Genomic DNA, 27,163 nt, shown 5'->3' on the forward strand with positions numbered 1-27,163 from the left:
TGACGAGGAATGCGGCCACAAGATCCTTCTGGAAAGGAAAAGAGGGGGGCACCCTCTCTGTCCCACCTAAGACGAACAAAAGCTCCCGATTATTTTCCAGGTTCAGACATTTCACAGTCTACTGCACATTACAGTAACGGGGCCCTTTGTGGGGGTCTGTTTGGGTAATGTCTGTAAGAGAGATGGAGGACAGAGTTGTTAAATGAGAACGTATCAAAGTACTGTCAGGGAAGTCTATTCTGTTTATTATTATTGGTTGTCGCTCGGAGAGGAGCAACTACACTATCATACCGAGATTTGCTTTTAATGTTTTATTTAGCCCCATGAGAGAGCCCAAAAAAATAAAAATCAACATTTATCTCTATGATGCAGTGCCGTTCGACACATCAAAACAATAATAAAGGCAACATTAAGTCACAAGCTCAATTTTAATCTGATTGACGATTTTATTGGGTGTTATTGCTGGGGTTTTTTTTTTGGGTCATTATTTATGAACAGGAAGGAAGAGGTCAAGAGATAAACTCAAGAAGATTGTGATCAATATTTATATTTCATTTTGATGTCCGAACACGTTAGTGAGAAACCGCAGCTGCTTTGTTACTAAAATAACCAGCGGTCCCCTTTAATGAGTTTCTCGCTGATCAATTAAACATTGCAGCAAATGGGCGTCCTTTCTAGTATAACGTTACATACAGAAAAGTCTTTGATCAAAGCAAATTGCAGAAGTAGCAGTGGAATGAGCAAACATTAGTCAAGGACTGCAATTCACCCCCAGATAAACTTAAATGTTGCATGTGTTTGCGCTGAATTTATCTTTTGTTTGACGTTTCCTTGTTGGCGGCGGGGGGGGGGGGGGGGGGGGGTGGATATGCAGTTAATGTTTCCATGCTGTCACAAAGAAGATATAGACAAACAGTAGTGGTCCATTTCTGTCCTTTTGGGTACAATATACACGAACATACCCCTTCTGTATAGTATTGGACTCCCTGGTAACTATTTACACCTTTTCCGTGATAAACAGTGATGAGACAGTTGCCCACTCAAGGTAAAGTAAAGTACTGTACCTTGCTCACAGTGCAAAGTGGACTTTGGTGTATTTATTAGTTTGCAATCATTTTTTAAATTCAGCATTTTTCATTTATTTGATACAATATTATCAAGATCCAAGATCGTACACATGGAATGTATCGAAATGATGAAAGGATTCAGAAATAACAAAATGTGAAATAGCTCAGCGCTACAGGATTTCTATTCATATACAAATAAAATGAACAACATTTCCTCTCAAGTATTCCTTATTTTTTATATTTTATTTTATTTTACAACTTTTATGCCTTTAAGGGTTGTCTTCGGGGCACTGAGCGAAGGACACCCTGAAATGTTTACCAGCCAATCGCAGGGCACACGTAGATAAACAAACGACCGAAAACGGCACTGCACACCCCTGGTACCTCCGCCATTGAGACAACCATTTGCGCTCACAATCACACCTCGGGACAATCTGGGGTGATCAATTATAACCTATCATGCATATTTTTGGAATGTAGGAGAAAACCGCAGTGCACTGAGAAAACCTTCGCAGGCACGAGGAGAAACATGCAAACTCCACACAGGAAGGCCGGGACCCGTCGTCAAACTGATGGCTTCTATACTCTGAGGCGGAAATGGTAACGTTGCCTGTTATTCATTTATTTATATCATCATTATCATTAGATCATGTGACTGAATTGAGTTGTGTGTGCAGCCGTATACAGGTCATGATAACAAGAGGCTTCATGACACGCAACCGTGGGTCTGAAATGCATCCAGCTGCAAGTTGAGGCAAGGTTGGAGCCCATGAACCAATGGAGCCTGTTGCTCCTCCACGTTGCTCCTCCGAGAAGGAAAGCAGACACCAGCTCTCGCAGAAGTACACTCCTCTGTCCCTCCCTCTCCTCCCACTCTCCCTCCTTCCAAGAGCCGCAGCTTGCTCCTTCCCCATGCAGCCTCGCTCGGTTCCCCCAATGAGGCAGGACGCACTCCTCCTCCTGAGCATGTCCATGTCATGAGACAGTCAGTATAGTCGCTCCCGACGCCCCCCGTGGACTGCTTTTCCATCGCTTGGGGAGTTTGGTTCCATGAAATAATGCCATGGTTGCAAGAATGCACGCGTCTTCTGCTGCTGCAACACTTTGTTTTCTTGCTGGCAGGCGGCCACGGAGACTTGAACTTCTCTCTTTTTGCGGCGCAAGGTCAGTGTGCTGCTCATTCACACCTCAACTCAATATGCCGCAAAGTAAGCCTGCACTCAGCCAGCACTGACAGCCTGAGGGGCAGTCGGGGACGCTGCCCCGTTCTAATCCAGATGTGTTGCCTTTCAGCTATTTTTCATACGGATACCGAGGAGTGATTCAGAACTGCCATTTTGATTCATTTATCATAATCCATAAAGCGGTGCCTGAACCCCGTTTTGTATTTGCCAGACGAATCCAGTGCATCTGGGTTATTTTTATGATAAAGTATTACATACACTCTTAAAGCTGCGTATGTGGCCATGCAATAGTTTGACCTAATTAAGAATTTAAAAAAAAATTAAACTGTGTTGTGCTGTAGTTTTGTAGGTGTGTAGATGACGGACTCTCATTTTTGGTGGCCACCACTGTTTTTTTCCACACATGCTCATGATCATCATCTTCCATATGACTCTTGTACTATCCTGCTTTCAACCGCACAGGTGCTCAGCCTCAGGCAGGGTCCGTCATCCATCCAGTGAGAACCAACGCTGTTGGAGAATTCATCTCCCACTCTCTGTCTCACCACTTCAAGGATGGCCGAGTCAAGCGAGACCTCAGCGCGGTGGCGCAGGTTTACTACAAGTTCAACTACACCGGACGCGCTTTGATGCTCAATTTGACAGAAAACCATCGGCTGCTTTCGAGCGACTACATCCTGGAGAGGCGCAATGGCGGCCCCAACCGGACGGAAAGTCAACGGACGCCCGCGGGGTCGTCCTGCCACCTTCTCGGCACCGTGGAAGTCTCGGGTGTGAAAGGGACTGCTGCCATCAGCACGTGTAATGGACTGGTAAGGAATCACATTGTGGTACCAACACCGTCACTCTTAGAAAAAGGCTTCTAGTTTTATTTTTGTGCTGCAGACAAAACTGGTACACGGATTGCAATGGTCGCTCTTGATCTCATTTTTCAAAGTTGGGGTAACCCAAAAAAAACTCAAGCGCGTAAGAATAAGAAACACAAATGTGTTGCCGTCCTTGATATTTTTCTGGTGTTTTGTGTTCTGATTTAGTTCCCTGCAATGAGGTCAAGGCTCCAAATATCATAAGACACTGTCTTGTCTGTACGTTTGCTCTTCAAAGACATCCCGACACTGTTTGCAAAGCGGCCGCCCCGCAGACGCGCTGACGACCGCTGCTGATCCTCAACAGCTCACCATGAGACTCTTTCCTGTGTTCTTGGTCTTGCTTTCCCTTTCTTAGATCGCTCTCACTGACACTCCGAATAGTGCTCCCATTTTACTTTGCTGGCCCCTTGAGGGATGGCTTTAGTTGGAGCATAAGTTTGGAGAGCTAAGGTTGACACGAGGAAGTGGAGAATATTGGACATATACATCAATCCGTTTTCTATTGCGCTTATCCTTTTCAAGGCTGAGGAGAGTTGGGGCATATCCCATCTGATTTTGGGCAATCTGGTCACCTGTCAATCATAGGGGATGTATTAAGACAGGCTAGGCATTTCCACCGTCTTGCCTTGACCAATTGATTTGAGATGGGGAGAGAGAAGGACGATTGAGAGAGTAAACAGGATAGAGGGGTGAAGGGACCAGAGAACAATGGGCACAACAACAGCTGTATCAACAATAGGCCCATGATGGCGACAACGGTGACAAAAGTCTGCAGACCAGTATCGTTGTTGACGCAGGGTCCAGACATCAAGATCAAGCCCAATTTTGGCCTCTTTTTTTTTACCTACGGTATATTTTGTGCATATATGCTAAAAGTGTTAATTAGCCAAAGTGGAAAGCGGTACTCATGATTATAGAAGGGGAAAAAAATGACCTTAAGGTGAGAATTATCACACGTTTTAAGGTGTACTAATAACATTTTGACCTACAGTATGTTAAAATATTACAGAAAACATGACCTGGATAGTGTTTAAATTTGTGGATGGCAAAGGTTTAACCCTCAAGGAGGATAAGACAGCTGGAGGCTGAGGGTCTACTGTATTTACCTCAGGGCATGAGACAATTCGATGAGAATAAGGGGAGTCATAAATTGGGCCACTGCAGCCAAATGGAGAGTGTGTGCTAAAGTACTGCAGTATCCAGAGCTAAGCCTGAGTGACAGCTGTGTAACATCACGTTACAAATCTGTTCCATCAGTGGGCAACCAGGAGAGCTTTAGACTTTGAGAACCCCAAAGCAATTTGAAATAATACCCTGGATCTGACGGGATGGCACATTTTGTCTTGTTTTGGTGTGTTTGATTGTGTCAAAGCAAAACGTGTTCTATTGCGTTCACCAGGCTTATCTCGTCTCTCGCTGCTGAGCCTCATTTGTTACATCTGACTAACCGAGCCAAGTCAATGACAGCCTGTCCTGCTGCGGCATAATTTACAACTGACCCACTTTAGACCCTCCCTGATAGTCCAGCCCAACGCACAGATGCATGTCACTCATACCTCATATCTTTAAGATGGAATTCCAGTGGCTTTTTTTGTTGTTGTTGGTGTTTTTTTTTTTAAATTCCCCTCCTCCAAACTCCAGGGGATCCATTCTGAATTTTCGCTGTGGTAGAAGGTTTCCAGTTGTTAAAAAAACCCAGAGTCCACTTTATAGGCAGATGTGGGGTGGAAACCTTTCCAGCTTCGGCCTCGAGAAACAAAAAGTCGCACCGCTGTGACTGAAGCGTGGTACACACCTCCCGATATTGAACACTTTAACCGATTTTTTAAAAAATGTCCGATACCTCACGCATGACGAGCAAAAAAAAACAAAACACACCAACAAAACACACCACACATTTACAACCTTATGTCCTCCGACAAGCGCGATTTTTCTTTTCCAACCTGGATGTCCACCACAGTACCAAGACTGACCTGTGAGAGGCAGCGTGGGCATCCAGACTGACGAAAAATAAATAGAAAAAGCTAGGCTAGCTGTTCCCTTTTTTTGGTAACTTTGCGCTCTCCCACTGTATTGCAGTTCGATTTTCAGAGATTTATTTTTTACTTTGCCTGCATTTTTGTCACCATGAAGGCAACTTGAAGATTACCACACACATTTGAAAAGGAGCTCATAGAAGCTGCTAGCAGCTTAAATGTGTAAATCTTAAACTACTTAAATTCTCAAATTCAGCCTGATTGTCGTTGTCTTTCTGAGACAAAAAGGCTAAAAAGCTGCCAGCATGAAGACAGGGATCATATGCATCTTTTTGGTAAAATTAAATGTACCAGTCTTTTAAAAACTTGTTTGTTTCCCCATTAGCAGAAGACAAAGTCACCTTTGCTCGAACAAATTGACCTAATCTCCGTTATGGAGCGCACGTGTGAATCAGTCATTAGCGCTGGGTGGAAAGTGGTGAGATTCAAAATTCCCCTTTCATGTAAGATCCATCGAAGCTTGGCCATTCCCTGAGGCACACCTCTGAACAAGTACAAACAAGTTCAGATCTATTATACAATTTTTTTGTCTTCTGACACCAAGATAAACGAGAAAAGTTTCTTGAAACGACAGACAGAAATTCTCTCGTAATGATCCCCCCTCTCACCTTATTCTTAAGAGCGCTCTTCATGGGAGAAAGTTGAAAGGTGGTCATTGTATAATAAGCAGCCCCCACCCCTTGACTTTTTTTTTTTTTTTTTACCACGAATAAGTTCTAGAAGGTCACCAACAGTTGACACTTTATTCCTATTGCAATGCAACACACAGAAGCAGGAAACCGCCGTAAAGCAGTTCCACATGGCCGTTGTATTTACAACACAGACCCATGTTATGGTAACCTCCTGTGGTCCTGCTACCTCATACAGAAAACACCCTTGCTCCAGGTTTCAAGGATTCAGAGGCTGGTCTCATACTTTTTTTCCAAACAGATTTTCAGCTCAAGACCAAAGGGGATAAAAATCGACCAAATATTCATGCATTCAGTTAGCATAGTTACTAGCATGTGCTAGAGTTGTCAAAAGTACACACTCACACACTGTACTTAAATAGAAGTAATGATACTTGGTAAAAGTCAAAGTATGTACTTATTCACCTCCTGTACTGACAAGTACAAAAGTAAAATGTAATATTTAGTTGCATACAATACAGACACATGTTAAAGTCATGATTAGCACAACCGCCGAACAGTTCTGAGGTTGGGAGTTTGAATCCGGGCTCTTGTCTCCCTGTGTGGAGTTGGCAAGTTTTCCCTGCGCGTGCGTGGGTTTTTCCCACAATATTCCAACTTCGTCCCACATTTCTGAGGTGAATCGAAGACTTTAAATTGCCCGTAGCGAATGTGAGTGTGAATGCTTGTTTGTCTACAGTATGTGTGCTCTGTGATTGGATGCCGATGAGTTCAGGGTGTACCCCACCTCTGGCTCAAAGTCAGCTCCAGAAAATGGTTGGATGACGATATACAATAGCCGTTTTGATAACTTCTCGGCACACAAATAGTTTCCCTCTTATTACAGTGCTTGAAGAAGAAGAAAACAAATCACGTTACTGTACACGTTGCAAGTTGTTTAAGAACTACTGTAGCAGACGTTATGCTATTAAAAACACGGTCCTGTAACTTTGCTCAAGTAACAAAAAAAAAGGGGAAATTATCTCATGATGACATCTGAAAAAAACAACAACACATGTTCCTTCTGTTTTATTCAGATTAGATTAAGAATTATTGAATGGCAGAAATTGATGGCTTTTGACTGGCACCACAATGCACTCACCACAAATGATTTTGGAGCCGACAACTCTAAAGTTTCTCAGGCCATTGAATGGGAATGCCTTGCCGCTCCGAATCTGGTTTACAACTGTCATTAATTCTTCCTGATTCATGATACCCAATGTCTCTGCTGTCCCTTATAAGTCCCCAAGATCACAATCAATCAATCAAGATCTCAACCACGGTTGCCTTTTCTCTCAATTCATGTCTTTTTTTAAATCTTCGTGTAATGTGAAATGTTTCAGGGTGTTCCTGCAAAATAATTTACAAAGCGTTTACTATCTATATTACTTGCAAGCCAGTTGATCTGATCAAGAATAATCATTTCTTTTGAGACGAGCTTCGCGATGCTGCATGTTGGAATGTCAAACTGACTGACCTCTTTGCGAAGATTACGCACAGGTTACTTTGTCCTCAAGTATGTCTTCCCAGGTATTCTCAATCGGAAGAGTGATTTTTTTTCCCTCTCCATGTTAATGTTATCCTCTGCCGGGTTGAAAAAGTAACAAGCATATTTTGACAAGGAATTGGAAATCAAATCAAAAGGAATAAAAAGTCAAAATTCATCAGAAAAATTGACTCTTGCGCTAAGCACAGACACCTGAAAAATCTACTTAAAGCCCTTGTAAAGTGAAAATAAGTGACTTGTAAATTGGACACACCACAGAGAGGAGTGTTGTAAACTCTGCCAAATTTGAAGGCCTGATAAAATTGCCAAGTATACTGTTTAATAAAATGAGGCAACAAATCCAACAAAATCGGGCCTTTCTTTCCGCTCTCGAAAGCCGTGGGAAGGCACTGAAGGCACGCCTTGTTCAGCTGTCACCTGTCAATCAAATACCTCTAGTGAAAAATGGATGCTGCTTTGTTTAGCATCTTTCTTGTGCCTACATATCGCTACGTGTTAGAGCCGTGAAAATATATCCGCTTCAAGCCTTCGATGGTTAAAAGTACAGCCATGGAAAAATGAAAAAGACTATTTTTGTTTCTTCTGTTTCCTGTTCTTTTAAAATGACTAGTACAATCAAGGCATGTCCGGACCATCAATGACAACTAGAACAGCTCGTAAGAATTCAATTCTAGAACGAATCGAGACATTGTTTTCTTGATAACAACCAAAATCACTTCACAAATTCTTACATAATTAGCTATGGCATTGGGCTGCCAAAAACTGTGCTAGTAGGCATTCCTTGTTTTCTTTTGTGTCCGTTAGTCACTAGATACACTTTTAGCGGCACCAGACATTAAAATGAAAAAGAAATTGAAGAAAACATGGCGGTCTCTTCATTCTTTTCTTAGGCTGTAAATACCCTTGCTAGCTAGCCACCAGCTAGCCAGCAAACTAACAGGTTTGGTCCTAGTCAGAAGAGCAAACTAAGTCACCATTTTGCCAAGTAACCACTGATGTAAACAAAGGCCCTCAAGTTCTTTTTTTGTGGCAGAGAGAAGACCGAGTTGTCCAATTAGCCAAACCAAAACTTTGGAAAACTGAAATGGTGTAAACAGTTTAACGCGATAGCTCCACCATTTAGGACTACATGGCATTCTCAGTCTTTGCAAGTTTTCAGCAATTCTCTTCAAATTATGTTTAATGTATTTAGAAAAATAAATAAATCTTTGAATTCATTTCACAGGGCCTCTAAGTACAGTACCAAAATATTTGCACTCTGTTACTCCCCACCATTGCCGTGTGCACACGGTCATTTGCGGAGCACAGGTAGTGTAAATAAAAGAGAGCGCAAGCCCAGACGTACATTCGCTTTGCAGATCATATGAATCACGCAGAGCAATTTTGTGTTTGGATGGGCCTCCCTGTGGCATTCCTTCCCGGCCCATCTGCACTCCACCACCTGCTTTGCTCTTTGCAAGTTAAACATTGCAAATATATAGGAGATGACATGGAGGTATGATAGCAGCGAGAAAAAAACCCTCGGTCGCTCTTTTTCCTCCAGCATATTGGGTACTTGTATGTGTTTTGTCTTGCGAGCTTTATCTTCGAACGTGAGAACGCGCTGCCACTAAAAGAGTGGGAGAGCAGTGAAATCAGCCGCGAGTTGTGCACTGAGAGTCTGGGAAACGGACGTCACTTCACTGGAGATTTATCAACTTACATGCTTTGTGGATGAGTCCATCAACACTCGCAGCCAAAGGCCATTCTCCAGAGGTTTTCCTCTCAATTTAATTTCTTCTCATTTTGGGTGGGGACGCTAAATAAAAGTCAACTCCGAACAGCGCAGCCACCAAAACCGAATACAAGTTGTTCTAATTTCCCAAAAAATGTTTTCCACCGGGACAGCACAAGCACGAGGCTGCTACAAATACAGACACAAATAAATAAATAGAAATGCTTGTATCCCGAAGGATTTGACATTTGCATGGTCACCATCTTGAAATGTTGTGACAATATTTAAAAAAAATCGAAAAGCCTATCTCAGTTGACTTGGTGCGAGAGGCGGGGCACGCCCTGGACTGATTGCCAATCAATCTCACAATTGACAGTTTATTGTACATAAAAGTTAAATATTTAAACAAATGTTACAAATTAAATGTTAATTTATTTTTCAAAAGCAATTTAGTTGTTAATTTTATAAGCTCAGTTGTATTTAACTTGCACTGCACTAAACAGGAACGCATAGCAACAAATCTTGTTCTAATATGTTTAATAGTATTCATGCTTCTTAAATTTAAGAATATGAATCTTATTTGTATATTGAATTCAGTGATTCTTTGACCTACCAATAGAGGGAGTCTGCGTACCACAAGGGATGCTCCGCAGTTTAAGAATAACCGATCTATGGGTAGGATTAATAATTCATTATTAGGTATTCTGTCGATTGCATGAAATTGTTGATGAATCATGTCTTGAAGTAGCAGAGATGAATTTGGACTGTACTTGTTGTTTGCTGTCTGGTATGGAATTAGGACTTCATACCATTCTCAGAGAGTATCTCCTACCTCTAGAAAAAAAAATCACTGAATCGTGCTTTTGCCTATTTTGCAAGGTTCATGGTAACAGGTGGGTTAACAAAGTCCAAAGGGGCTGTGTCTCACCATATGAACCCTGTGAACTACCCCCTCCCTCACCCCCTAAAGGAAAAATGATATTCTCTACACATTGTTGAATGAGCATGTTTGGGGATCTGTTTTTAGTTTTTTTCTCCCCCTCTTACAAAAGTGGTCAGGATGACCCAGAAATTGGAACTACACATGATCCGGAGCCCTGCGGAACAGCAGGATGTGGAACATGTCCTGATTTTTCACAGCTGCTTTTGGCTCCGGGCGCACTGGAGAAACCGGCCAATCAGATGCAAGAATTGGCAAAATAATACAAATACCTCTTTGTATGATGCAGCGCATTTCTATACGCCACCGCAACCGCAATAATACATATACAGTATACAGTAGTTAGTTACATTCCTGCAGAGGTGGCAAAAGTACTCACGATATATTTAAGACAAAAAAAGGAGTGCTAATTCAACTCTTTTGCTAAATTACCATAAAACTAACAAAGACTGAAATGTACAAAGGTAAACATTTATTCTTCCTCTCAACTATACAATTATCCAAGTAAAGTGCAGAGGCCTGAGAAATCTACCAAAGTACGGCAGCAAAGTATTTGTAAATTTTGCATAATCAGACAGGAAGTGTCAATAAAAAGTGAGAATGACTCTCTTAGTAGTGGGAGTATCGTTGCTACAACTCTTGTAGTGAATCGTATAATATCTTCTCATTCAGCATTATTTGGCCGCCTGCTATTCATGCGGCTTTCAAGACAGGGAGGAGTTCCTCTGTGAACCGTCTAGGCTTGTTTGGACTCCACACACTAACATCCGCATACACCCGAACGTCCTCACACAATCAGATGAAGAGCGCCTTCAGCCCAGGTAAAAAAAAAGATTTCAAAGACAGGGTGTCAAGTCCACCCCTGAAGAACTGAAGAAAAATATCCATAGCCTTCTTTTGTGCATCCGAGATACTTTGTTTGTGCTGGAGGGCGCATGTCGATGAACTTTTGTGGGCGCACGTTTAAAAAAAAAAAAAAAAGGCAAGCGCTTGAACACCAGTAAGAACTTGCAGAGCATACTTGGCAAGACGTCTCTTTTGCAGACAGAATGTGCCTGCGGGGTACAAAAGGAGAAAGGGAGCGACGTCTAATAGCTCACCTGATGAATAATAATGAAACTGACTGAGAAATGACCTTTTTCATCCTTCCTTGTTGGGAAAACAAGCATCACGTATCAAAGTAAAAAAATATTTATAAAAATGTTTAATTACATATCCTCATTGCACATGCATTTCCCCCACTCCAACAGAGAGGCTTCTTCTCCCTGCCTGAAGGACACTTTTTCATCGAGCCGCTCCCTAAATCTCCAAGTGATCCTGCAGGTTCCCCAGAGCCGCACATCATTACCCCAAGGGTTGCCATGGAAACGCACAGGGAAAAACGCAGCGCCGAGGACAGGCAGACACTCGGCCCGTGCGGAGTAACAGGTATTTGTTTGGCATTTCTCAAGAATCTTTTTTTCACTTGTTTATGCAGTGTCTACAAAGGGAGTCCCTCGGCCACAATGAAAGCTAAAATGAATATGTTGCAAGATTAAAGTCTTAAATCGGTGTGCAGCAGTTTTGTTTCAAACGTTGGTAACAAGAGTGAAAATGGAGAAAAGCTGGCATAAATAGTTGAACAAAAAGACATTAGGGTGACCTGGTGGTCCGGTGGTTAGCACGTCAACCTCATAGTGCAGAGGTTGTGGGTTCGAGCCCAGCTCCGGCCTTCCTGTGTGGAGTTTGCATGTTCACTACATGCCTGAATGGATTTTCTCCTGGTACTCCAGTGTCCTCCCACATTAAAAAAAACCCTGTGATTGTCTGGCAACCGGTTCAGGGTGTCCCCGGCCTACTGCCCGAAGACAGCTGGGAGAGGCTCCAGCATGCCTCGCGACCCTTGTGAGAATAAAGCGGTTCAGAGAATGGATGGATGGATGGAAAAAGGCATTATTTAAAGTAAACAAAATATTCTGTTAGTTGCCAGGCTACTTCCGGGTTCACGGAGAATGACAGTGACCAATATCTATGTAGTTCTATGTCAGAATGACGCACTAATTTTCCAATCTACGCCCCAGATGGCGACTCTGTACGGCTGGAGCGGGAGAGAGAGGAGTGGGAGAGGGAGAACGGTCGGGCACAGTCTCGCTCCCGGCGCTCGGTCAGCCGGGAGCGCTGGGTGGAGACCATGGTGGTGGCCGATTCCAAGCTCATCGAATATCACGGCAGTGACAACGTAGAGTCTTACATCTTCACGATCATGAACATGGTGAGCCTTTACTATTTTCTACCATCACTTTTTTCAATATTCCTGTTCTCCAGATGCATAAAATAAATAAATTACACTTTGTCACAATGTAAAATTGTCAGTGTACAGCTTGTAAATTTACGCACAGCCATTATTGCCGTCTAAACCACTGACAACAAAAGCGAGTACACCTCTCAGTGAAAATTTACTAATTTGGAACAATGATCTATTTTACCTCCACTGTGTCATGTGACGAGTACTCTTACAAGGACCAAGTGTAAATGGAGAACAGGTGTGTTAAATTTGGTGTTTTTTCTCTCACACTCTCAAAATAGTCACCGGAAGTTGAATGAGAATCAGAGTTCACCGTCGGCTTGAATGGCCATCAACTCTCCTTTGGATGCCCCTCGGGGGTCACTAAAAGTGGCTCTGGATCTTCAGCTAGCCTAGCTGATCATATCAGAAAACCTTTTTGAGGGGGTGGGGGGGTCATTATTATATAAATTAACCCTACTGCACAACGACACATTTCCTGCAAGAGGCAGATAACACTTTGCACTTGAGGGCAGGCCAGATACTCAACTACTGATACACACTGAATTAAAAAGTCTACTTTTCAATAATATTCCCCCTTGAAATGTTTGTTGGCAAGGTGGCAGGTATCTTCCACGACGCCAGCATTGGGAACGCCATCCATGTCCTCTTGGTTCGTCTGATACTACTACAAGGAGAAGAGGTAAAGACACCGATTGTCTCTTTTTGTCGCATTTATCTTTCCATTATACAGTATTTGTCATTTCAATTTGAGTTCTATCGATTCACTGTTGGGAAGCAATAATTGCTAATGGATCTGAAGGCTCTGAACTCCTGTCTTGATGTCATGAATACTGCTCACCAGAATAATTGTCATAGGACAACTACCGGTACATTCATTGTGATATTCGTAGTACTCATTTGAAGTGTGGTTGTCATGGTAATTCCAAACACACAGAAAGGCCTAAAGATCGTCCACCATGCAGACACCACTCTGACCAGTTTCTGTGCCTGGCAGAAGAACTTAAATCCACAGAGTGACACACATCCCGCCCATTATGACCTGGCTGTGTTGGTCACCAGGCAAGACACACACACACACACACATATACAAAATATGGTTTGAGAATGGAGTCAGATATTCCAAATGTTCCTTGGCTTGTGTTTGGACTCCCAGGAAGGACATCTGTGCCGGAATGAACCAACCCTGCGAGACCTTAGGCCTGTCTCATCTTTCTGGGATGTGCCAACCGCACCGCAGCTGCAACATCAATGAGGATTCAGGCTTACCGGTGGCCTTCACCATTGCCCATGAGATGGGTCATAGGTGCATACGTGCGTGTGTTACAGGAATATGTGACGACTTCCATTTAACATGGTTTCTTTTTTTTTTTAATATCACAAAAACATTTAAAGGCATTTGAAGAGGGGTGTGTAGACTTTTTGATCCACTTTATACTTATACATGTATCAACAGTACTATACATGCAATGCATTTGGTATTGAAACCAGTTTGACGCTGGAATTCACATTGTCATAGACACAAATGACAAGATCTATGTCCCACTGAGCAAGAAAGACGCCTTCTCATTAAGGCCACTCCTATCCTGTCTGGAAGAAATCAAAACCTGGATGGCACAAAATTTCTTGAGATTCAATGAAAAGAAGACAGAGGTGATATTGTTTGGTCCCAGTGGCCCTTGTACATTCCATCCTGCAGACTTGGGTCTCCTTATCTTAAGTCAACAGTCTCAAACTTGGGCCTTAAACTGGACAGTGATTTCAAACTCGATCGGCAAATTGGTGCCGTTGTTAAATCCAGCTTCTTTCACCTTAGACAGCTGCCCAAAATAAAACCCCTCCTCTCACATGAACACGTTGAGACAGTAATTCATGCCTTTGTCAGATCCCGGCTCGATTACTGCAATGCCCTTTACTTTGGAGTCAGCCAGTCCTCCATTAAGCGCCTTCAGCTGGTCCAGAATGCCGCCGCTCGCCTCTTGACTGGTACTCGTAAGAGGGAGCACATAACTCCTACTCTGGCATCCCTTCACTGGCTCCCCATTCATTTTAGAGTTATTTTCAAGATCCTCTTATTTGTTTTCAAATCTCTGAATAATCTCGCGCCACCTTACCTCTCTGAGCTCACCTGCCCGGCGCCTCAGGTCTGTGGACCAGACTTTATTAGAAGTACCAAGAACTAAACTGAGTCTCAGAGGGGATCGAGCCTTTTCTGTTGCTGGTCCCTCTCTCTGGAATGACCTCCCACTGAACATTCGGCAAGCCTCCTCGCTGCCCATCTTCAAAACCCTCCTCAAAACTCACTTGTATTCTTTGGCATTCGACTCAGCATGACTTAGATTTGTTCTTGGTTTTACCGTTTGGTGCTTTCTACCGCCTTTATTACCGATTTGTCTTACTGTTTATTGTGCATGTTAAATTGCTCCATGTACAGCACTTTGTATGCAGCGATGGCTGTTTGAAAGTGCTCTATAAATACTGTTGACTTGACTTGACTTGACAAATGCAAAATACTGAACCTATTAACGTATTTGACAGAGAATAGAAAATAGTGTCGAAAATGATGTTAATTTACGTCTGACAGCATACAGTGAGAGTGACTGTAAAAAAAAAAAGTTCCCATAAAAGAGCAGTTGTTCTTCTGGTCGGATATGCTTGAGTGCAGCTTTGGAATCCATCACGACGGCCAAGGGAACGACTGCGAGGTGGGCGGGAGGCACCCCTTCATCATGTCCAGACAGCTGATGTACGACAGCTCGCCTCTCACGTGGTCGTCTTGCTCCAAGGACTACATCACACGTTTCCTCGAGTGAGCCCCCGTTCACATTGACCCTTCTCTCCTGTCTTCTTTCCAAGCAAAAGCCCTGTTGACAGGTGTCCAACCCTGGAATCACCTCAGTTGGCATCTTGTTAGCTCTTTCAGCGATTATTGTTCTATGTCCCGCCCACCGAGTTCTGGTCAATTTATGGCGTTTGAGGTATATTTTACTGTTAAGCCTTCTGTTCTCCTCAAATTCCTCTACCCTTTGGAAATCTTCATGGCAAAAAAAAAAAATGTAAACATGAAAACAAATTGCTACAAAATTATTATATAATTATTTTTCTCTTTATTTTTTTAAATTTAATTTTTTTTTTTTTTTAATGAATAATTTAAAGCTTGTTCACCGTCATACTGTCCTCTCTTGTCAGTCGTGGATGGGGTTTCTGTCTGGACGATCGCCCTTCCAAAAGAGACCTTACCACTCCTTTGGCACGCCTTGGCGTTCGCTACACAACACACCACCAGTGTCAGCTCCAGTACGGGCCCAACGCCACCTACTGCCATGAAGTGGATGTAAGTCATCACAATCAGATCCATTTGAAACTGAGTATTAATACCAATCAGGGCTTTCAGTGTAGATTTGCCTAATTTAATCCACCTCTTAAGTCAACCACTATTGCTTTGCATTAAAAAAAAAAAAGTAATACTACACAAAAAGTAATTATGACGACATGCAACAGTGCCACGTACATTATCTGGAGCAGTTTAGAATCAACATTTACTGTGGATCTAATAGCCTGACAAAAACATGAAACATTGAAATAAAATACAAATGTGTGCAGTTCACTCCAGGCGTATTTTGCGCGTCACACACAGCTTGCACTGACTAACCAATCAGGGTATGGGAAAATGCTGACATTAGTGTGGGCCAGCCAGCTAAAATCTGATTGCGTCCCAACACTATCATAGTTGGAGTTTGAGTCTAATGGCCGCTGGCATTTTAAGCTACATTCAGTCTAAATGTAGCTTAAAATGCCAGCTCTCGTCACCAACAAGAACAGTCTAAAATTTAGAATTTTAGACTGTTCTTGTTGTTGACAAGAGCCAATTTCAAGCCACAGTAGACACATTGGGATGGTCATGAGGCAGGAGGGGGGCGGGATGGGTAAACATGACAGGCCATAATTGTCGTGCCTGGCCGGTGAATTTTGGAAAGATTTGCCCCAGCGTTCACGGATGCGGATGTGAAACTTAGTCGGCTGACAGCACATAATAGAATCTTTGACGAATTCTTTAATGAGGCGGTAAGTATCTATAAGTATTCACCGGCATTTCACGGTCCTTACGAATTGTGCCATATTCTGCTGCTGTTGCTATGAATTTCGTCACATTTTGCCATAGTTCTCATGACCAGCAAAGGTTTGTGGTGCTCAATCATGGCGCATCCCGATATACGATGGTAAACTGACCTGTTGTGATATTGCATGTTGCAATTTAATCCGGTCTGGCACAGCACACGCGGTCTTCCAATTCAAAAAGAGGGCATCCAGCCTTACAGGCAGATGCTTGATATCGACAGTAAGCTTCAAAATCTTCTGTTTTCCCCCATTTAGGGTGCATCATTTTCCTATGTTTGTCCCGGGAATGCATCTTGTATTACATGGCACTGATTCCTCCACTTGCGCTGACGCCGCCTCTGAAGACACCCCCAGCAAGGGAGATTTTGTCGACTGCCACGGCCACAAACGTACTCCAAAATTGCCCGGCATTCACGTTCCAGCAGTAGAAAGCCTTGGTGGAATGTGAAACACATGAGGGACACTGTCAGAAAGCGATGGGGTGCAGAGGAATGTCCTGGCATCCGAGGCAAGCCACGGATTGAACCGTAATGCGCCTTTGAGCCTCTGGCCCGTCACGGTTACAATAATAGACCATGAGAAATCTTCGCATCACACAGAAAAACATTCTCAAAATCCCACGGCGAACTATGTTTCAAGCAAATGGGGCTGCTGCTGCCACCGAGAACATACAGTAGTGTCAACGTCGCCCATTCAGCCCATTCAGGCTGAACTATCTTTCGACGATTCGGACTCTGACCTAATTGGTGAAAAAAAAACCATCTACATACTGTACTGGAAGCAGCACATCCAAAAGAAGCACTACAAAATGAAAAGAATAGCCTTTTGGGAATCATAACATCTTGGAACCAGCACTAGAATTTACGTTGCAAATGTAGGTCAATGTTTTGGATCGTGTTCAGGCCAGTAGAGAAGGCCTATGCTAGCCCTCACCAATGCCCACTGAATCTGATTGCTGCCGATTTCTCTTATTATTTTAGAATGTTTGCCAGATTCTTTGGTGCTCCGTGAATGGTTCCTGTCGCTCCAAACTGGACTCGCCCATTGATGGGACTCGCTGTGGACCGGAGAAGGTATGTGTAAAACTCTTTCAGGATGTTGCTGGCTTGAATTTGTTCCCTCATAACCAAGTGTCATGCACTTTCGCCTCAGTGGTGTATCTCTGGAGAGTGTGTGATTGTGGGAAAGCTGCCCGAGACGGTGAATGGAGGATGGGGACAATGGACCGCTTGGTCTCATTGCTCCAGGACTTGTGGGACTGGAGTTCAGTCAGCTGAGAGAGAATGTAACAACCCCAAGTAAGATCTTATTTTACATCTATATTTAGAGTTCAAAGTCTGCACTCGGTGAAATAATGTGACTTTCCCCACCCTCAGGCCAGAGTTTGGTGGGAAGTACTGCACGGGGGAGCGGAAGCGCTATCGGACGTGTAACACAAGACCTTGCCAGAAGGATAAGCCTTCCTTTAGAGAGATGCTGTGCAGCGAGTTTGACACTGTGCCCTACCACAACGAGCTCTACAAGTGGGTTCCTGTGGCCAACCCCTGTGAGTACTCAGACAGACCCCACACAAGTTTTTTTACAAGTTGGTGTGTAGGTCTTCCAGTAGGGGGCAGCATTTACAATGTAATACCCACAGCTTGAACCTGTACTTAAGTAGTAAGTAAGTATAGATTAATTTTAGCACCCCAAAAAACACCATAATTTTTTTCCCCTTAATTTTCAACACTGCAAATGCTATACATCCCAGAATGCACTGCAATAGCTGGTCTACCCGCACCTCTCAGAGAAACAGCACTCATTTGAAGATAAGAATGTAAACATATTCTGGACAGGGAGGACAGACGGTTTGAAAGCGGCGTGAGGGAAGCCATCTACATGATGGTTGGGAAACCATCTCAAAACAGACAAGGGGTCTTATGACACCACATATCTCCTGTGTAAATTGTTAGCGTTGGGCTCTTTGCACGTAATCACCTGCTTTGTTGAACTACAGGTCGTATATTTTTGAAAACTTGCGTTTTTCTACATGTGGTGTTCACAGGACTCGCGTAAGCTAACCATCACATCATATCACATTGTCATATTAATGATGGTGATTCCATCCAAATGACTGTCATGCTGGAGCTGTCCTATCTTGCCTATATGCATGAACTGATGAAGCTTATTCAGATGAGTGGCAAAATGTCTTCCAAGACAACCTGAACAGTCCGGTTGCTATCGATCAATGCCCTGAAAATAAAGTCTTCCACAGTAAACTATTTTTTGTGGACACTTGCCACAGCCCAGCCATTCATATCCGACAGCACGCCTTCAGTAGGGTTGCGGGTTAGGGCCTATCCCAGATGATTTTTGGGAGAGAGGTGGGCGGACTGGGTGTCAGGGCACATAACAGACAACTCACACTATCTGCTTGCAGTAAACCCCTGCGAGCTCCACTGCCGGCCCGATACTGAGTATTTTTCGGAGAAGATGCTCGACACGGTGACCGACGGAACGCCGTGTTTCATGAACAACAACTCCAGGAACATCTGCGTCAACGGAGTGTGCAAGGTAGTGTGGCTGGGTAAGAGACTCAGAGAGACTGGGGAGGTAGAGCAAGTTATGAAACATCTGCAACATGCCGCTACAGGTTCATGGAGTGTTTCCCGTCGTTGCTGTTTTGTAATGAGCCTTTTGGTGATCTTTATGTGTGTGATTTGTCCCAAGGAGGTGGGCTGTGACTTTGGCATTGACTCAAACGCAGTAGAAGATCGTTGCGGAGTGTGTTTAGGTGACGGCACGAGCTGCAAAACGGTCTACAAATCGTTTGAGGAGGGAGAGGGCTTCGGTGAGTTCAATGCACAGAATAACTGAGCACATTGACCAGAATCGAAATGTTTTCACATCAATTCAATCACGTATGTTAGGCCTGAATTTTCAAGTTGTACTTTCCCCTAGAAGGCAGTTATAAATGTATAAACATTTTATTTTATTATAACGTTTTATTATTACAGATCCACAATTCTAAAACCAAAACAGTGATAGCCAAATCTATCTACTATTGTTCAATTTTATGGGATTTGGTTACAATAATGCTTGTAATGTCTGTAAAAAGTGAAGAAAAAAATAACTGTTGCTAAATAGTAGTTTCGCCAAAATGAAAAAAAAATTCATTTAGCCAGAAAAATGAATTTGACCCACTCTGTTTGCTTTTCGTGAGGCACAAAAAAAATAATCTGGCCCCAGGGCCTTGAGGTAGAAGAATTTATCCATAGAGGGCGCTATTTTTGTGCCCAGTGCAAGTCTCGCTCAAAGTGCAGTCACAACAACTGTGCACCTTCTACCCCGGTCATGCGTCCACGAGTCCGTCTAAGAACTGTGCTGTTTGGACCAGATCTATTCCCGAAATATAATCAGGGGTATAAAAAAATGATCAAAAAAGGTCAAAATGCAATCTGTTCTAGGATGCAGCAATTTTTTCACAATGGAAATAAAACCACAATAATTTACTGGTAACCATTTCTTGAAAGCTTAGCTAGATGGGTTCATGAATTAATACACCTGTTAATACATCTGTTCAGATAGTGCAGCTGTTTGTCTTGTTCATCTCGTCTGGGGCCGAGTGTGTATTTTGTGTAGAGCTAACAAGTGTAACTCAACATCCACACTGAGTAAAGCTTGCTTAAAAGATAAAAAGGTCCTTAAAGGATAAAGAATGTCTCCTGTGCCCATGTTCTCTCCCTCTCTTGTTGGGCACAGCGTCCTTCTCAGATAACCAGCCAGATGTGTAACACTTCAAAAGACATAAGCACATGACCCCCACCGTCCCCTCCTCGGCTGCACACACACACACACACACACACCATCCCGCAAACATCATTAAACTCCACAGACCCACTCACAGTTGCTTGTTCCTCCGCCATTCACAGGCGATAAAAAAACAGAGACGGGGGCAATGCCCCCCATGCCGAACACACACATGCCAACCAACCCCACAGACTGAGCCCACCCTCTATTAAAGATCAGAGAGAAGCTGTGGTAGTCTGGATGTGCGTGCACCAGCAGCCTTGGTGGGCCATCCATTACCTCTCTGTGACTCTGACTCCCCTCCTCCCATCTTTCGTAGGGTACGTGGACGTGGGGGTGATACCTGAGGGGGCCCGGGACATCCTGGTGAAGGAAACCGAGGAGGCAGGTAACTTCCTGGCTTTGAGGAGACAGGGCTCGGAGGACTACTTTCTCAACGGCAACTACATCATCCAATGGAATGGAGAGTACCAAGCCGGTGGGACCACCTTCTATTACGAACGGAGCGGGAACATGGAGAACCTCACTGCACCAGGACCCACCAAAGAGCCAGTCGTGCTCCAGGTATGGCCATCCAAAGACAAAATGTGGGTATCGAAAAATAGATTTGGTAGGTACATTGACAAAAGTCCCTCCTGATTCTTTGCATCATTGTCCATGCGATTGTCCAGTTGTTGTTTCAGGAGAAGAACCCCGGCCTCAAGTACGAGTACACTATTAGAAAGAGCAAAGAGACAGGAAATGAGGTCATCCAACCAATTTACACGTGGACACATGGCGCGTGGACAGACTGCAGCACCACCTGCGGAAAAGGTCAGACCTGTGTTTAATATGGAAGATGTTTTATGTTCGGGTCGTGTGTGTATTACTTTATATTTAGGCATCAAGCGGTAAAACTCAAAGCACGGGTATCCCTGTGCAACTCTGCAGGGGGTCAAGTGAAAATACAATCCTAAGCTCAGATATTAGATCTAGATCAAGATCTGATATCTGTTCGGGATCTACGGTGCATGTCATTTTAGATCCAGGCATGTATGCCAGAGACTCATGCACTGCTGGGCCTTAGCGTAGGTATGCACTCTCTTGGTGCTCTTTTGGCTTCTGCTTTCTTTACATGTTAGTAGGCAGATTGTGATTTATTTTTCTAGGCTTGAATGTTATCAGACCTTATATCCTCCTGTCTGTCTGTCTGTCTGTCTGTCTTAGGTGAACAGTACCAGCCTGCACGCTGCTTTGAGATGGATGTAGGCGTTGTAGACGAGTCTCTATGTGACCCAGAGATCCGTCCAGAAGACAGAAATCGCAAGTGCAAGAACATGGATTGTCCTGCCAGGTTCGTAACGTCCCATCCACCTGGACGGCGACATCGCTCAACAATCTTTTCATGACTGAGTTTCTCTTCATCCTCATCCAGGTGGTGGGTCGGAGGCTGGCAGCAGTGCACGGCCGCCTGTGGATTGGAAGGTTTGCGGAAGCGTACAGTACTTTGCGTCCGCACAGTTTCCGGTGAGGAGAGGGTGCTTCATCCTGTGGAGTGCAAGCACCTCCTTAAACCCAAATCTGTTGTGCCGTGCAATAGAGATGTACCCTGCGGGCAGGACTGGGTTGTTGGACTCTGGGAAGAAGTAAGACTCTACCCCTTCCGATGTCTTTCTATCTTATCGTAATTGGTCTTCTGTCTTCTCTTCAGTGTCCAGTGACATGTGGAGGAGGTGTCCGGTCGCGCAATGTGACATGTGCATTAACACCGAAAACAACCTGCGACCTCACAACCAAACCACGCACCAGATCGCTGTGCGCTCTGCAGAGCTGCCCCAGTTCCAGTCTTCAGCGACGACCTGGGCCTCCTCCAAAATACCGACGCATTTACCCGCCAAAGAGATACCCCACGAGGACTCCCTCACCCACCGGGTCTCCCACAAGTACCTTGGCCACCGCTATGACTACTACTGAATCATTAACCCCTAAAATCCCATCCCTTGATCATCATGGTGTCATTGTTGTGGAGAAGGCAAAGACAGATGGGGAAAGTCCAAGTAAAGAAAAGACGCAATCAGAGGAGATAGTGGACAGCGAGGAGGGAAGCACACCCGATGTGGTGATGAACATCCCTGGTTATGACTACATCACAGAAGAGAGGACACGAGAGGAAGAAGAGATCATAGACCTGGACGTCGGTACGACTTGGTTCAAAAATCCTCTTAAATCAACCACACCAGCGCCGTATGTAATCATCACACCCGGTTTACAAACAAGTGGTCCCGGCTCGCACTCAACCACAGAAGCCGCCACATCCTCCTCCTTCACCCCACATGCTACTGTCGAGATCAGTCATCACAGCACTCCTCGCATCACTCCATACGGCGCCCGGATGCGCAACGATCCTCTAACTACTCCCATGTTGAAGCGCCGTTTGGCTCCACCCAAAACTGGCTTCCACACAACACAAGCTCCCTCCGCACCACTCGGCACTGCATCATTGCCTCTGACCACAATAAAGGTTATTAAAACGAAGAAGTCTGCCGTGACCCCCAAGAAAAGTGTCACTGCCAAAAAAACCTCAACCCGGTCCAAAGGTACCCGCTCCAAGAACCGGGATCCACCACCTCCTCACAGCACCCATGGCCGAAGAGAGACGGTCAGCGTGGACGTGTTCTGGCTTGTAGGAAACTGGAGTGAGGTAGGCACAAAATTTAGGACCATCATACATTATCCCAATAAAGTGCTATGCCAGAATTTGAAAATATCACAGTGTTCCAGGTCTTTAACGACACATGTTCTCATGCTGACCGCCATCAATCAATATTATTTCGAGGTTTTATTATTTATTATCATATTAAACCAAAGTTGTTTTGCGGGATCATAACATGTGCTTCTGCGTCTTCAGCAGTTTACCCAAGGCAGAAAAGGATCACTTTTTTTTGTTGCTGTTGCATTGGGCCTGAATGTGTGAATTTGAGTTGTCCTTTTCGCCAGCCATCGTACTTTCTAGTACCATCTGAAACCAACAATTGAGAAAATTGATTGAAAGGACACAAAAAAACCACACAATAACGTTACTTTAACCATCTACCTTAGCACCGGGCACCGCAATGTTAGAATCCCTTCTCTCCTTTCCTGACATGGCTCCTTTTCTCGCTGCACTAAATCTCTTGAATTCCATTCGTAAATTCTGCAATCTCTTGTTCTTTTCCATTGTTGGTTTTTTTTATTAGCAGGTCTTGTTCCAACTGATGCGTTCAGAGCAACAAAGTTTCCGCAGTTTTATGAGATAATATTTTATGGAAAACTTTAACTGCCACAAAGCAGAGAACAGCCAAGCTGCACTGAGCCTGTACAGTGGAAAATTCTGCTGATATACATCTAACAACCAATGTGTGCCGCTAAATGCCATAGGATTTAAAAAGTTGCCCACTATCTAGAAAAGTTGTCGGAATACATATATATATATTTATATATATGTATTCCGACAACTTTTCACTTTTGTGTGTGAGAAACTGTTGGTTGTTTTTTTTTAAATACAAGTAAATTGTAATCTTTCCAAAAACAATTACGTATTTGTTGTTAAGATTAGAAATGTAATGTAATATTAAAGTCAAAGAATAACGAGGGAACAAAAACAAGAGGTGAATTTAAAAAATGCTACTTTATTCTTGTAATATTAGGCATTTAATTCTGGAAAAGATACCATTATGTTACTTCAGAAAAAAATAATATTTTGGGGACCCTCCAAATTATGGCACATGGACCCCTGAGGGTCCCTGGTCCCTAGTTTCAGAACCACTCTTCCAGTTACACTGTATGAAAGGTATAGAAAAAAAGGATGAAATGATGGCTGAAACCTGTAATTTTCTTCATTTGCTAATTTTTTTTCCTCAGCATTCACTGACTAGACTTAAGACCTCTTCTCCCACTCCAGTGCTCGACCACATGTGGAATTGGTGCAATATGGAGAAAGATCACATGCAGTTCCCAAAAGGACGAGGACTGTGCCGGCATAAAGAAACCCGAGCCTGCTCGCACTTGTCATCTTCAGCCGTGTGCCACCTGGCAAAGTGGCAGTTGGAGCAAGGTAACAACCACCAAGATTTGAATCCCCCACTTGTCGTTTGTCCGTGCTTTCGAGCTGTTGTGTTGTCCACAGTGTCCAGAGAACTGTGCAGTGGTGGGAAAGCGGTACCGGGATGTCCAATGTGTTGATTCCCAGAATCATCGTCCTCTTAGGCCGTTCCACTGTCAGGCGGTGTCCAGCAAACCTGTCAGTACTTTGACTTGTCCCCACAAGGCCTGTGTGGACTGGAGTGTGTCACCCTGGGGACCCGTATGTGTCTTTGCCGTATCAATGCTTTGAGGCCCTCGCTCAATTCAAAAAGTCATGAATGTATTGGTGTACCTCAGTGCTCCGGAAGCTGCGGTGAGGGAATGCGCGAGCGGTTGGTGTACTGTCCAGTGCCTCAAGGTTGCGGTGCTACATCGAGGCCAAACAGCACAGAGTCGTGCAGCTTGAAGCCTTGCACCAACTGGAGGACGGAAGAGTGGGAGCAGGTTTGTGACAGATGATCAACTAAAAGCAGTGGTAGGAAGTAACAAAGTAGAAATTCTTTGTGATTGTACTTCTGTGTTTTCTTTGGTTAGAAATATGTGCTTGACTAAAGTTGAGGATTTTATTTTTTTTTTGCGCGGGCGAAGAGTCTTTTTATGCATTCATCGGACATACCCACAGCAGTAACACAAAGGGAAAAATACAAGTCAGGAGTGTTATTTTTTTTTACAGTTACAGTTAGCTAACTAACATTTTTTTGGCAACATGATTCCTCCCACATTCCAAAAACATGCATGGCAGGCTGATTGATCACTCTAAATTGTCCCGAGGTGTGAGTGAGGGTGTGCATGGTTGTTCGTCTCTGTGTGCCCTGCGATTGGCTGGCTACCAATTCGGGGTGTCCCCCGCCTACTGCCCGAAAACAGCTGGGATAGGCTCCAGCACCCCCGCGACCCTAGTGAGGATGAAGCGGTTCGGAAGATGAATGAATGAATGAACACAATGTTAACAAAGCTATCAGCAAGTTTTTTTTTTTGATAGCATAAAAACCAAGCCAGCACTAGCTAGCTCTTAAACAGCATGCGACGTGTTTTTTTCTTCCCCATGGGCTTCGAGTACTCTGTATGTTAATAAAAGAGGGGAACAATTTTGTGTTGAGAGGTTTTCTTTTTTTGTTCATAATTCATCTCGATGAATATTGTATATAACTGACAGTAAAAATGGTTTCCTTTTTACTTTTGTACTGAAAGTACATTTCAGCCTGTACTTTTTTTTAACACCAATATTTGTACTTTTACTCAAGTACTCAGTATGAATACTTTTACCACCTCTTACCAATCTAAAAAGAGGCTGCTGGTTGGAAAAGTATGTTCTGACTTTGCAGTGCTCCGTGAGCTGCGGAGGTGGTCAGCAGCAGCGTGACGTCATCTGTGTGAATGTCGAGGATTCTGGAGTCATGCCAGACAACCTGTGCGAGAAGATGTCCAAACCAGAAGTGCTCAGAAAGTGCAATATGCAGGAATGCCGGACCACTACAGGTTTGTTACACAACTCTTCTCGACTCCTTGGGCTGTGAATAATCCTCGTTTCTTCTTAGGGACAGTGTGTAGGAAGAACACAATGTCCTCTCGCTTCTGTGACAAGCTGAAGCTGCTGGGCCGATGTTCCCTCAGGTCGGTGCAAAAACAGTGTTGTAGCACTTGCAGGTCATAGCCGGGTACACCCTCTGTTGCTAGGCCTCCCTCCTGCAGCTATTTACTGGACTATACATGAAACTGGTCAGCAGCTAGTAATATGGAACATTTGAAATCCACCGACACCTTTAAAGTTCAACACAATCAGTTAGGGAATGCTGGTTGACCTCCAGTATGAGTGGATTTGGAATCAAATTTCCCACAAGAAATAATGTAAATAGAAATACTAACCAGTTGAGTGTGGTGGGCTGTTTAAAGTGTTAAAATTGCTCAGAAGATTTAAATAATAGAGTTTCACTTTACTATTCCCTCCCCCGCTCAGGTCTCTGACCAAAGCCACGCCCCTCACTCCCGCACATGAGAACAATTCTCAAACATGGCCATTCATAACGGCATGTCGTTGAGTAGTTGTGATAAAGAATGCCTATCCTCTGTCATCAAGCACAAGCCATATTTAGACAGACTTAAAACTGTAAACAAGCCGGCGTTAGCCACGGCTACTACATTGGTAAACTGACATATTGTGGTGTTACTCTGACACCAAGTGTTAACGGTTTGAAGTTTTATATTTTTTAGGATGAACGTCCATCCATCTATGGATGGTATTTTCATTCAGAATATCGAATCATGCAAATTTAATTGTCTAAATCGTGGTACATACATTATGATTTTTAACACCCTCACCAATTTCTGAATTGCGAATTGACAAAGTAACATGTACATGTGCTTATTGGTATAGTGCATGGTGTACACACGACATCATGAAAAACGAACATGTTTTGACCAATTCATCAATTGATGCAAAAGGTGCATTGTGAGAGTGCTGCAGTTGACTTTGACTTGCTGATAAATTAACTGATGTATAGCTACTTTTAGGTGCTTTCTCTTATGTGCAAAAGACATTTTATATTTTCAACTGGTACAAGCAGAATGTACATAATGATATTTTTTACCTTTTTTTTAATTGTTAATAGCAACAACGGGCTCATTTAGTATAATTGTGCTTTTCAGTGTTGCGTTGGCACTGTGTGGGGGGAAAAGTTTCAACTGTACTTCTGTTAAGTGACCTGCAGAACTCTGTAGTTGAACTGAGGTGCTCCTCTGACGTGAAATTGACCAATAACAAAGAGGCGTTGCAGGTCATCCCTCTCAGGTCCCTCAAAGGATGGCTATTTTGTTTGTATGACCTTGTACATACCAATGTCACGCATGTGGTTCCACAGCAATAAATGTGACCATTAAAGACCCCA

The 27,163-nt window shown here is 43.6% G+C and overlaps 1 protein-coding gene across 2 annotated transcripts; it reads left to right on the forward strand.

Moving 5' to 3' along the window:
* The first annotated feature begins 1,555 nt into the window (after positions 1-1,555).
* adamts12 (ADAM metallopeptidase with thrombospondin type 1 motif, 12) lies at positions 1,556-27,163 on the forward strand. Of its 2 annotated transcripts, XM_086111429.1 has the most exons (26): positions 1,556-1,667; positions 1,745-2,231; positions 2,714-3,063; positions 11,236-11,413; positions 12,046-12,236; positions 12,868-12,951; positions 13,207-13,331; positions 13,426-13,575; positions 14,935-15,078; positions 15,459-15,603; positions 17,369-17,461; positions 17,541-17,686; positions 17,765-17,934; positions 18,808-18,941; positions 19,098-19,218; positions 20,497-20,741; positions 20,849-20,990; positions 21,384-21,510; positions 21,592-21,802; positions 21,868-22,857; positions 24,097-24,249; positions 24,322-24,498; positions 24,576-24,722; positions 25,604-25,757; positions 25,817-25,892; positions 26,925-27,163. In XM_086111429.1, exons 2-26 carry the CDS (start codon positions 2,126-2,128, stop codon positions 26,977-26,979), a joined length of 4,614 nt encoding a protein of 1,537 aa, XP_085967555.1. In that variant the 5' UTR covers positions 1,556-1,667; positions 1,745-2,125; the 3' UTR covers positions 26,980-27,163. The 2 variants fall into 2 exon arrangements, with proteins under 2 accessions (XP_085967555.1, XP_085967556.1); XM_086111430.1 differs by having other exon boundaries at positions 25,817-27,163.

This window comes from Hippocampus guttulatus, chromosome 5 (genome assembly GCF_054856545.1).
Source record: "Hippocampus guttulatus isolate MCC_2025c chromosome 5, RoL_Hgut_1.0, whole genome shotgun sequence".
In the NCBI taxonomy this organism is placed as follows: domain Eukaryota; kingdom Metazoa; phylum Chordata; class Actinopteri; order Syngnathiformes; family Syngnathidae; genus Hippocampus; species Hippocampus guttulatus.